General features: G+C 52.8%; 1 protein-coding gene across 1 annotated transcript in view; it reads right to left on the bottom strand.

The window, feature by feature from the left end:
• LOC102368178 (palmitoyltransferase ZDHHC3-like) overlaps positions 1-12131 on the bottom strand; it is a 17003-nt gene extending 4872 nt beyond the window's left edge. The window contains exons 1-4 of the mRNA XM_025194678.1: positions 11869-12131; positions 10555-10628; positions 9262-9374; positions 8351-8412 (exon numbers count right to left, since the gene is read on the bottom strand). Of these exons, the coding sequence (XP_025050463.1) occupies positions 8351-8412; positions 9262-9374; positions 10555-10628; positions 11869-12058 (439 nt within the window). The 5' untranslated portion in view covers positions 12059-12131. The remainder of the gene's footprint in view (positions 1-8350; positions 8413-9261; positions 9375-10554; positions 10629-11868) is intronic.
• Positions 12132-12919: the final 788 nt, after the last annotated feature.

Genomic DNA, 12919 nt, shown 5'->3' with positions numbered 1-12919 from the left:
ACACACCTGGGTGAGGGGCTTCCTTCCTGGTGGGCTAGAGTCTGCCCGGCAACTAGTGATGTATTTCAAATTGGTTGGCTGACAGCCAACAGGCGCTGGCCTCTATTGGACCAGGTAAATGAGGTCACAAGGGCTATAAAAGTTAAGGACTGCCCAGGAGGAGTGGGGCAGCAGCCATGAGGGTTACTCAGGAACAAAGAAGAGCTGAACCATCTGAAACTTGCTCTCTCTCTCAAAACTCACGATCAAGGAACCGCCTGCCTCCAGAGGGAATCTCCACCTGCCTCGGGATGATACTTGTGAGTAAGCTACATGAGATCCAACTAGATATACAGCTTGCAGTAACTCAGATGCGAGATCAAAGGCTACCCAGCCACAGGAGTTTGCTCTATGGGATTTCTCTGATATTGCTCTACCCTGGACCCTATTCTAACCCTACCCCCTGTAACCAATAAAGTTCTCCTTTGTGACTGGTGTAGGAGACTTATTGAGGGGTGGGTTTAATTATGCCTAGGAGGTCCCTTGGGTCTGCAGACTAAGGGAGACTATCCTTTTTGGCCCCCGACTTGGGGAAGTGCCCCAAGTTCTTGTATTGGGTCGAGTACCCGTAGGACTATTAGGCCTGTTTCCCCGAGGACACAGGACCCAGACAGTCCCTTCTCGGGGTGGTGACAGTACACATTACCCCTGGACTCTGCAGTGGGGCTCGAAAGGGGGTCTGCCAGGGCTTAGGCGCCCCTGGAGGGACACGTGAAGTCCGGAAGGTGGACAGGCGTAGTGAGGTGGGAGGCTCAATGCAGGAGCTCCCCCTACTGGCCCGCCACACAGCCCACGCTTCAGAGAGCAAGTCAGCAAGTTATTGGGAAGGAATGGCCTCCACCTCACTCACACAGGGAAGAAGCTCTTCTCAGCCAGAATGGGCTTTAAACTAAGTTTGCTGGGGGAAGGGCAGATAACCACTGGTGCAAGTCTACCAAGCATCAGCCACCAAACCATTAGGTCAAGCTGTACAAGGAAACAAACTCTTACCCCACTCCAGGGATGGGGCTCTTGAAGGAGTCCTAGGGCCTCCAATGGCAAGCTCACTTGTCTTTACACAAATGCCAGGAGCTTGGGCAACAAACAGGAGAAGCCAGCCCTACTCCTAAACAGTAATGATTATGATCTCATAGGGATACTGGAGACCTGGTGGGACTCCACCTATGACTGGACCACAGGTATACCTTGTACAGGAGAGATGGGGTTGCAAGAAAGGGGGGAAAGGTGTAGCTCTCTACATGAAAGAGCAATACACTTCCCTACAGGCGGAGACTGACAACCAAGGAGGGCAACTTGAGACCCTCCGGGTACGAATAAGGGGGGAAATGTGGTGAAGGGGATATAATGGTAGGAGTCTACTACAGACCTCCTAATCAAGAGCAAGTACTTGACCATGAGTTCACCAGGGAACTGGCTGAGGCTGCATGCTCTCAGTACATGGTGGTCATGAGCGATTTTAACTACCTGGACATCTCATGGGAAGAGCACTCAGCCAAATCCGACTGGTCGCAATGCTTCCTCACAAGCATTGACGAGCTTTATCTGTCTCAAGAAGTCTACAGACTGACAAGGGGCAAGGCGCTACTGGACCTGGTACTGGCCAAAAAGGATGATCTAGTCAGTGACCTGAGAATCTAAGGGAAGCTGGGAGACAGTGACCACGAGCTGAGCACTTTCTCTATTCACCGCAAAGCTAGCAAGTTAGTCAGCAACACGGAAGTCCTCGACTTTAGGAAGGCCAACTTCCACAAGCTTAGGAGGCTAGTTGTTCAGACCCTGAGAAACCACAATCTGGCAAGCAGGAATGTCCATGGTTCCTCAGGGATGCAATCCTTGAAGCACGAGGGAAGTCCATTCCAACCCACAGAAAAAGTAGCAAAAGGGCTGGATTCCGCCCCTCCCTTTAGCTTAATAGGAAACTGAAGGACCTCCTGCAAAAAAAAGAAGCTTATAAAGGATGGAAGATGGGAAACATCACTAAGGAGGAGTACTCAACACTAGCCTGCACCTGTAGGGAGCAAACAAGGGAAGCCAAGGCTGAAACAGAGCTCGAACTGGCCACTCAAATTAAGGACAATAAAAGTCCTTCTTCAAATATGTGGTAGTCAGAAAAAGAACGTGGATAACATTGGATCCTTACTAAACCAAGTGGGGCAGCTGATAACCGACACTCAGGAAAAAGCCAATCTCCGTAATGACTACTTCGCGTCAGTCTTCCATCAGCCCAGTGGGATCACCCTGCCTGACAAGAGGCAGGATCACCAGGGGAAGGGAGAACCTGCACCCATCATTACCACTGATCTTGTGAGGCAACATCTTAAGAGGCTGGATATCCACAAATCAGCTGGCCCAAATGGACTGCACCCAAGAGAGCTAAAGGAACTAGTTGACACTATATAGCACAGCCTATGGCGAGGGTATTCAAGAACTCACAGCGCTCAGGTGAGGTGCCTGACAATTGGAAGAGGGCCAATGTGGTGCCTATCTTCAAGAAATGGAGAAGGGAAGATCCAAGGAACTATAGGCCAATTAGCTTGACCTCAGTCCCTGGAAAGATCCTGGAAACAATCATCAAGGAAACCATTACCAACATCCTAACAGAAGGTAATATTCTGAGAGAAAGCCAACATGGCTGCATGGTGGGTAGATCTTGTCCGACCAACCTGATTTCCTTCTATGATATGACCAGATGACGCATCGCCTAGACAAGGAGAAGAGATGGATATCATATTCTTGGACCTGGTATCTCATGATGTCCTCATGGAAAAATTGAGGAACTGCGGCCTAGACAACTTCACAGTGTGATGGCTGGGGAACTGGCTCTGTGGACAGACCCAGAGAGTGATAGTTGATGGAACCAAATCAACTTGGTGCACCGTAACTAGTGGTGTCCCCCAGGGCTCTGTTCTTGGACCTGTACTCTCCAATGTGTTATAAATGATCTGGACTCAGGTGTTATAAGCAGACTGGCTAAGTTTGCTGACGACACCAAACTATGGGGAAATGTGACCATCCTAGAGGATAGGCTGGAAATCCAGGCCGACCTCGACAGACTTACAAGGTGGGCAAATCTAAACCTGATGGCAGTCAATGCCGAGAAATGCAAGGTGCTCCACCTTAGGAGAAAGAACCCACACCACACTTATAGGTTCGGCAGTGCTATGCTATCTAGCACCGTGTCTGAAAGAGACTTGGAAGTCATGATTGACCACCAGATGAACATGAGCCACCAATGCGATGCTGCAGCCAGCAAAGCAAACAAAACTCTGGCTTGCATTTTCCGACGCATCTCGAACAAGACCCGGGAAGTCATCCTCCCACTTTACTTGGCCTTGGTGAGATAACAGCTGGAGTACTGTGTCCAGTTCTGGGCTCTGCAATTCAGAAAGGACGTGGAAAAGCTCAAGAGAGTCCAGAGGAGAGCATGCAAATGATTAGAGGACAAAAGAGCAGGCTTTATGAGGAGAGGTTGAGAGACACGGGACTCTTCAGCCTGGAAAAGCATAGGCTCAGGGGCGACTTGGTGGCAGCCTATAAATATATAAGGGGTGTGCATCAGGAACTGGGAGAACGTTTGTTCCCCAGGGCGCCCCATGGGAAGACTAGGTCCAATGGTCACAAACTCTTGGAAGACTCTTTTAGGTTCGACATAAGGAAAAGTTTCTTTACTGTCTGAGTCCCCAGGGCCTGGAATAGGCTCCCCCTAGAAGTGATGCAGGCACCTACTCTGGATTCCTTTAAGAAACATTTGGATGTCTACGTTGCTGGGATCATTTGACCCCTGCTGACTGCCTGCCCTTTGGGCAGGGGGCTGGACCCGATGATCTTGCAAGGTCCCTTCCAGCCCCTAATGTCTATGAAATCAGGTCCACAGCATTGGCCTTGCCCAAGAAGTCCATTATGGTAACACAAAACAGTGGTTATCCACCTTTCTGTACTCCAGGCCCCATCAGGACATGCCAGATCATAACTTTCATTCATTTCTTGACTCTGGAAAAATTCTAGAGCAATTCTTCTGTTGCAAAGCCCTCAGCAAGCCCATGGCAGGGCAGGGTGGTTTTGACACTGGATTCCTACTGGAAATATCTGGGTTCACCTTGTGAATCAAGTGTAGGTATTTGCACCCCTAACAGTGCTCATATTGCGCAACAGCAGCAGCCTTAAAAGGACCTCAAAGCACCCCAAGTTTAGAGTCACCACACAGAGTGATACTCACTCAGCCTGATATGATCAGCCTTTTCAGAAATCCAGCTTGCACCTTGTCCCGTTTCCCTTTTCTTTCCATGGTTTAAAATGTCTTTCCCTTCAGTGCCTGCTCTAAGATCTTACGCACAGCTGAAGCCAAGCCAACTAACCTGTAAGTGCCTGGATTGCATGCTTCCTTTTCTGGAAGCAGGCACTCTCTTTGTTATTCTCCTCTCACAACATGCTAGCCCCCAGTTCCAGAAAAGATCTGTGCTAAAAAGTTGCTGTTTCACATGACAATGCCTTCAGGGGGCCTGGATAGAGAGGACGCAACCCTCATATTTGGTTTCAGCACAGGCTACGTTTTGCTTCTCTCTCTCATGTGGTATTTTCTGCATTCCGGTATCCTCGGCTGCCTCTTCACCCTGACTAAAGGCAAAGCACTTGCTCAGTACCAAGCCGCATTAGGGCTGCCTGTGATCTCTGCCTCTCCTTCAGTGGCCGCACTTCTCTCCTGGTTCTCTCTGTATTCAAAAGCTCATCCAACTATATCCCAACTGTACAGTTAGTCCAGTAAAAGATATAACCCTAAGAAATCCTTGCCTCTCACGTAATTTCTGGATGCTTACAGTTACCTCACTCACAAACTGCTGTTTATATGACCAAAGACACCTTTGCTGCTAATTTGAATCTTCCTCACAAGATCAAGCCCAACCAGGCCTTTGGCCATTCATGCTGTTCCTGCACTCCTTGACCAGACAGGCTGTCTCCCTCCTCCCTACCCAGCCCCACCTCCCATGTCTCAGCCCCAACACAAGGCTGCCATTCACCCCAGGCATACTGTGGCCCTTCCCTATCAATCTTTCCTTTTGCTTCGGATGTTTGTACTTTTGCCATGAAATACTGTAGCTCCACGCTGCTTCCACACCCGAGTCTCTCCGCTCTCAAATGCAGTCGACCACCTTAAATAATTGCCTGTTTCTCAGTTTGTCCTCCTGAAGGCCAAGCCCTTGCTAGAGGCCTGTTTTGTCCTGCCTGCAAGTAAGATTAAATTGGATCAGCTTGTGTCCACTTGATCCCTGAGCATCTTCCACAGCCCAAGGTTCTTCTACAGCAGGGGCATCAAATACCATGGACCAAATGAGGGCACCGAGCCTGTCTGCAGGACCGACCCCAGGGCATGTGCAGCACCCACAGTGTCAGGTCCAGCCCATGGCACCACAGGCAATGTGGATTGGCTTCGCTCCGGGGGACTCTCTGTATGCACCATGCAGGCTGGACTTGGGACTGCACACAGCAGAGAGGGGAGGTCCAGGGCGTGGACTGCATGCAGCGTCCTGTTGGACATGCCTGAACGCTGGCTGTGGGGGTGATCCAGATAGGCGACAGGATGCCTGTACACGCTAGAGCCAGCACACAGGGCTGGTCTGGCAGGGGCACCTCATGCAACCCATATTCTGGACTGACCCCTCAGGCTGTGTGCAGCTCACAGGGCTGGGGCCAGCATGTGCACCATGAAGCATGTGTGGGGTTGGTCTGGAGACCCACAGGCTGGATCATACAGCTCCATGGGCCAAATCCAGCCCACAGGCTGTATATCAGACAACCCTGTTACATAACAATGGTCCTCAGCCTTTTCAGACTCAAGGCCCATGTTGGGATAGGCCAGTTCTTAGTTTTCAATCATTTTTTGACAGTGGGGGGGAAAAAAAAAACGAACAGAAGAATTTTTCTGTTGCAAAGAGCTGAGAGAGGCCACAGCAGGACAGAATGTTTTTAATACCCTGGTTTCCTGTTTGAAATCTCAGGGCTTATCTTGTGAATCATGCTTGCAAACCTACCCATGCCAGTGGTGTGTGGCATCCGCAGCACGTTGGGAAGGATCTCAGGGCACTTCAGGGTGCTGCAAACCCCTTGTCAAGAATGGCTGTTCTACAGGGTCCTTGCTAAGAGCCAAAACTTCACCTAAGGTAGCTTTGCCTCTCATTAGGACAGCAGCCACCCGACAGAGAAACCTGCCAGCTAAGTCATTTGGAGATTAATGCATCTCACAGCAGGCGGGGAGCGAACCAGGACACTGAAGCCTCTCCCAGGATTACACATTGCTGCTCCTAAAATCCCCCAAGACTGAGATCCCCACATAAGATCCCCACATAAGATCCTCACTGAGATTCCCACATAAGATCCTGCAGGTCCATCACAGACCCCCGACAGTCTCTCCAAGCACAGTTGCTTGTTCCTCCCTCATATGCCTCTCATCCACACAGACTGTTTCATCTGTGCTGCTGCAGCTACTACCATCCAGCCTTTGCCCATTATGGGGGCCCCGGGGAAGGGCTTTACTGTTGACCATTCAGCCAAGGCATCCCATTCCCTTGCTCAGCCTTAGAAGGGGACAGCCTGGTTCCCTGCCCCCTCGCACAGAGCGATCCAACCACCTAGCTCCACAGGCTGGATCTGGCCCACACTGGACACCCCTGTTGTACAGCGATGTCAGACTCAAGGCCAAGTCAGGAAATGCCAGCGCTCCTTTGCAAACTCTTCACATGTGTGTAAACAATAGCAGAGTTGTGGGGGAGGCAGGTGAAGCAGAGAGCAGGGACAGGGCCGAGCACAGAGATGGCCCCGGCAGGCCAGGAGCCAAAACACTAAAGTCACTGTGGCCAGCTCCAGGCAGCGCTGCAAATCCTGCTACCTCCATCACCGCGCACCCCCCACATGCACTCTGCCAACAGCGGGAGCAAGGAGCTGCGTGGCAGAGCCCAGGAAGTAGGGCTCCCAGCTTTGCCACAAAGGCAACCTTCCCCTGAGCTGGCTTCACACACAGTCCAGGTCACAGCAGCTGTCCTTGTGTGGGGCTGGAGCTCCCTCTAGCATGGGAAGAGGGAGCTGCAGAGCTGGCAAAGGAAGGGGCCTCCCCGGCTGGGCCTGCCCAGGAGCAGCCCAGGAGCCATAGTCACCCACCCAGGTAGCAGTGGATCCAGTGGGTGCAACAGTGCTTTGATTCCTGCTCCACCAAAAATGGAAAACCCACTTCCCCAGAGGAGAAGTGAAGTAATCAGGCAGGGCTACGGGAATCAATTGACTTTATGGCTCATTAGCATCTCCTCCATTCCTGCAAATCTCTCTTCCTTCCACAGGTGTCAATGACCCTCTCTCCTTTTTAATGGTCTTGATGTTTTACTAATCAAGCTATCCCTTCTCTGGCAATTTTGCTGTGTTAGTCATTCCTGGCAGTCTCCTCTGGTTTACAGGTCTGCAGACTGATTTTAGCTTTAGCTAGAAACCTTCATTCAGATGTAGATATGACTGACAGCAAAGTGTTGGATACATGGTCAAGATGCTCAAGAAGGCAAGATTTTGTTTAATGAATTTGAATAAGAGATGGACATTTAACTATAACGACTACAAGACTAACAATACAATACGTTTGGACTATTTTTGTCCAGTTTGTTGTTTTAAAAACTTAATATATAATCTAGCAATTACATGCATGTTCCAATAAAAAGCATGGACTAAATATAGACACTGGATTTATGACACATTATAACCTGCCTGACATCAGACTCCCCAGGTACCTCTCCACTATTTACCACCTACATTCATCTCTCTTCTCTCCCCCCGCACCCAGCCTGTCTCTCACCCACTGACGACTCAGTTTACATCTTTCCTGACTGCATGTCTTGCATGCACACCAGCCCAGCCTCTGGCTTCTTTACTTCTCATTCAATCCAGGAAGAGCACACACCAACTGCAGGGGCTTCCTCAGTCTGACAAAGGGTTTTTAAACCCAAAAGCTTGCTAAGAATTTTTTTTTCCAACTATTTAAGTTGGTCTAATAAAAGATATGAGATTCACACAAAGAACCTTGTCTCCCTATGTTCCAATAAAGGTATATTTATTTTTACTTTAGTCTTAAACTGAATAATATAGCGCTGGGCCCCTAGCGTTACTTAGACTTCTAGTTACTCCTTAACCAGAGAAAAATGTGTTGTGTTATATGTGATGATGCATCAAATCATTTGCACCCTCCTTTTCAAAATCCTAGATCCTTATCTGCCTAGATCCACCCATGCACCCTGGCTTCCCCGCACACCCATCAAGCCACCCCTGCAGCCCCACGTACCCGTGTAGAAGAGGAACTGGATGAAGTATTTCTGGTTTAATTCGCCCACGCAGTTGTTTATCCTACAGAGAGAGAGCGCGCGTGACGGGGCTGCATGACCCTCCCACCCCAGAGGTGCAGTGAGGCACGGTCTCTGCCTACCATTCAAACAGCGCTGCTCTGGGGAGAGGTCAGCTCATTACGCCCCCTGTGAGGGAGCAATAGGGAAGGCCCTGCAGTCCAGGGACCCTGCTGGTGACTGCCCAGGATGCATGGGCCAAGGGCTAATGAGCAGGCTGCTCTGGAGTGCACACATACAGCTGGGCTGCAGGTTCCAGCCACTCTGGGAGAAGGCAGAGAGCAGCACTGGGAATAAGATCATTGCTGCCTGAAAGACGCCTACCCCCTCCAGGGCCCAACACTGCTGCCTGCAACCATGGGGTGCCCCCCCACCAACCCAGTTGGCATGCTCTCAAGGGGCAGGGCTCAGCAGGGGCAAGGCTCTGGGAGCTGGGATGAGGGGTCATAAGTGCCCTGCTGCCCTCCTGGTTTGCCCTTCCAAGAACTGGAAGTCACTGCTGCACTGTCAGAGCTTGGCAAGGGTCTGTGTGTGCTCAGACCCAGACCATACCCCGCCAGTCAGGGGCAATGGCAGCACAGAGCAGGGCAGGGAGATCAACTCCGAACCCCCAGTGCAAGGGAGCAGACAAGGCAGCTGCAGGCAAGGGTAGATTCCACCGTGCTGCCAATGCAGGGCTCTGCTGTGAGGCCAGACACATACACACGTGCGTGTACCAACATATGACTCAGCCCTGAGAGCTTGCTCTGCAGCCAGTGAGCCTGGTGATAGAGGCAGGACCCATCCCAGGCAGTGTTCATATGAGCAAGTGACCTTGGCTCCCCCGTGTGAGCAGGGCAGGGTGGGGCCTCACCAGGGGCAGTGGTGATCCATGCGGCGCACGCAGCGGTGGCAGATGCGGCAGTGGTGCGCTCGGGGTGGCCGGTACGTCTCACAGCGATTGCACACTGTCCAGTCCTCATTGCCCTGGGGAGCGCGAGAAAGAAAGAAATCAGCTGGCAGCTCCTCACAGCCAGCCTAGACAGCAAGGCCTGGACCCTGGGGACCAGCAGCGCAGGGCTGGGCAGCAGAAAAGACAGAGTGGGAGCCCCGTTGCTGAGGAAGCCAAGAACTGAACGAACTGAACCTTGGCAAGCAGAATGCAGGGCACAATCCCAGCTTGGCTGCCACAAGCCAGCCCACTAGTTGGTTTGCCCCAAGTCACAGGCCTGCAAGCCCTGTCCTGAGGAAGCCAAGCCAGCACTGCAGAGCTGCAAGCACAGCCTGCCCTGGCCCTCCTCCGCTGTGAGCTCCCTGCTGTTTTGCTGGGGACTCTCAAGTCTCTTTCACTCCATGCCGCACTGCTCTGCAGGCACTTCAGCCTCCCCCCTCTTCCCTATACAACACGCCAGAGACCAGGCCCCAGGAGCAATTCTGATGGAGCCTTGCCATCAGCAGCACCAGGGGCACATGCTCATTTCAAACCCATCTCCATTTACTGTAAGAGCACAAGAGCCTCACGGCCCTGGTGGGGGCTGGAGAGGGGAAAGCCAGCCACAGCCTGCACCACCACAAGGGAAAGCCACACTCTGCTGGAGTTTGAGGTAGGTACATGCCCTGGCTAATCCAGGAGGCAGCAGCCCCTGTGGCACCGCTGCGAGGCTGGATTCTGGTTCTTCATAGCTTGTACTACGACACTGGAGGCAGCTGCCAGCTCAGCGGCTCTCATCCCATGGCAGGCTAGCTATGGTGCATGGTCTCCACCTCCACCTCCCAATGCCACAGGGTGCTCTGGTGCAGGTGGAATGTGCAGGGTAGCAGTCCCTGCACCCATGGGCCACACTGCTCCCAGCACCAGAAGGACCTAACATTACATGGAGCAGAAGCTGCCACTACAGCTGGACCAGTGCCAGGGCAATCCAGTAGTACTAGCCCTGCAGTACCCCCAGGGGAGTCTCTCCCTAACTCCCCTCCATCTCCCAGCTGATGTCAAGGCGCAGGGGCCTGAACCCCAGCTGCACAACTAGAGGGGCTGCTCTAACACCCATGGCCACAGACCCCAGAGGCTTACTAAGATCCTGATCCATATCCCTCAGGGCAGTGAATGCAGCTGTTGCCCCAGGTCTCCCACAACCATGTGCAGCGCAGAGTGCTGAAGGGAGCTCACCCGGTCATTCTTGTGGGGCGTGCCACTGCGCAGATCAGAGAAGTCGATAGCGGTGTCAGGGAGAGGGACCATGCCTGGAAACCACAACACGAGGCAGTGAGAGCAGCCAGCTGGGTGTCGCTGCTTGCTGTCAGCAGCACCTGCCCTGACTCAGCAGGCACAGTACTAGTTGGGGCAGATCCACCTCAGCTGCAGCCTGTGCCCATCTTGGGCATCCTTGCACACACAGCCCAACCCCAGCCCTCTACACCACCAATTCCACCTCAACATGCTGTCTCCCAGTCCTCCAAAGGACAAGGAGCACAGTGGGGGAGCAACTGGGGTCAGGGTTCAGAGAGGCTGCATCACAGCTGGAAGAAGAACCCAGAAATCCTGGCCCCTGATCCGCAAAACCCTGCAGCCATCCTCTGACACCCCCATAGTGACCCTGGGAGGTTCACACAAGGTGGTGGAGACACCCCCTGCCATACTATCCCCTCCCCGCTACTGACCCAGGCATCTGGGAGGCAAAAGAAGCTGAAAAATCAACCCCCTCTCTCCAGAGAGCTCTAACGGGGAGAGAACAGCTTTTACACTGGCTGCTGAGTAGCTGGCTGATCAGGGCAGACAGCCCTGGCAATCCCCTGCCCTGCTGCCTGGCCAGCCTATGCCTCCAGAACAGACAAGTGCTTGGTTCACCACAGAGAAAGCCTCCTCACTAGCTACCTTCTGTTTGCCACATCCTGAAGTCAAGCCTCCTGCCATCCCAGTCAGACCAGCCTAGCTGGGCAGGGCCATGCCCCAGAGACAGCAGGAAGATCTGGGATCAAAAACACACAGGCTAGTTTGGTGGAAGAAAGCAGGATACATTTGCACCTTATAGACCAACTTAATCAAATATGCATAAGCTTTCATAAGCAGCAGCTCGCTTCATCAGCTGCTTCAGAGGGGCTGCCATCCCTGCCAGCATAGCCCCTGACTAAGTGAGCTGCGGCTTATGAAAGTTTACACATTTTTGATTTGGTTGGTCTAGAAAGTGCAAATCTACCAGGCCTTCCTCCTGACTAATGCAGCTCACTCCCTCTCTCTGTTAATGGGAAAAGTCAATGATGTCCCTCCAGAAAGGAACAGGATCTTCTCACAAGTGCACGGCCTCTCCTCTAATGTTTCAGCCAGAGATCCTGGCGTCCTTCCAACAGCAGGGTGGGGAAGGAACTCTGGCAAAAAGTCACCCAACAGAGAGCTCAAATCTTCCTGCAACCCTGTGCTAACACTACAGCTGTCACTGCCCCCACCCAGCTTGAGCAGAGGAACAAACCACAGGCAGGAACGTACCTGGATCAGCAAACACAGCTCGTGTGTGACAGGCCAGCAGCATGAAGACGATGAGGTTAAACGCCACCGCATGGAATGGGCACCAGAGGCTGGAACCAAAAGAGCAACGCCTGTCAGACGTGCAGCCCAGCACCAGATCGCCTGTCCCTGGGCTCCCCTGGGGCTGGAGAGAGCAAGCAGCTGGGGTCATGGAGGCAGGGAGCCACACCAGGTTCTCAGCATCCTGGGCTGCATTGGTGGGAGCGCTGCCAGCAAATCGAGGGCAGTGATCTTTCCCCTCTATTCAGCACTGGGGAGGCCGCAGCTCGAGTCCTGTGTCCAGTTTTGCCCGCCCCCCCCAGAAAGGATGTGGACAAACTGAACAAAGTCCAGTGGAGGGCAACAAAAATGGTTCGGGGGCCAGGAGACATGACTTGTGAGGAGAGGCTGAGGGAACCGAGTGTATTTAGTCTGCAGAAGAGAAGACTGAAGGGGGGTTTAATAGCAGCCTTCAACTCCCCGCAGGGGGACTGCACAGAGGATGGAGGTGGGCTGATCTCAGTGGGGGCAGGTGACAGGACAAGGAGCAATCGGCTCCAGTTGCAGCCAGGGAAGTTTAGATTAGATATCAAAAACTTCTTCCGTGAGAAGGGTAGCAAATCACTGGAACATGGTCCCCAGAGAGGTGATGTGGTGCAGTCTCCATCCTGAAAGGTTAAGACCTGGCTAGACAAAGCCTTGGCTGGGATGATGTAATCGGGGCTGGCCTGCTTGCAGCCGCGGGCTGGACTAGATGTGACCTCCTGAGGTCCCGTCCGACCCTCCTTTCTAGGACTATGACCAGCAGGGCCCTGCACAGCACGACACTGAACGCACTGCAGAGTCGTTTAACCCGGCCAATAAAGCACGGACATTAATATCAAGAGGAACTGCACCATCCTCCCCTGCGCGCACCCAGGGGCAACCGGAAGAGCTGAATGCGGAGTCTGGCGGGGCGGGGCTGGGCGTGGGCGAGGGCACCGTGCTGGCGGTGCCACCGCCCATGACACGGGCCAGCGGTGCCCGGCAGCCC

The sequence above is a fragment of the Alligator sinensis genome, unplaced genomic scaffold, assembly GCF_000455745.1.
Source record: "Alligator sinensis unplaced genomic scaffold, ASM45574v1 scaffold1361_1, whole genome shotgun sequence".
Taxonomy (NCBI): Eukaryota; Metazoa; Chordata; order Crocodylia; family Alligatoridae; genus Alligator; species Alligator sinensis.
Note: the sequence above shows the minus strand (reverse complement) of the source record. Positions and strands in the feature narration are given on the sequence as shown.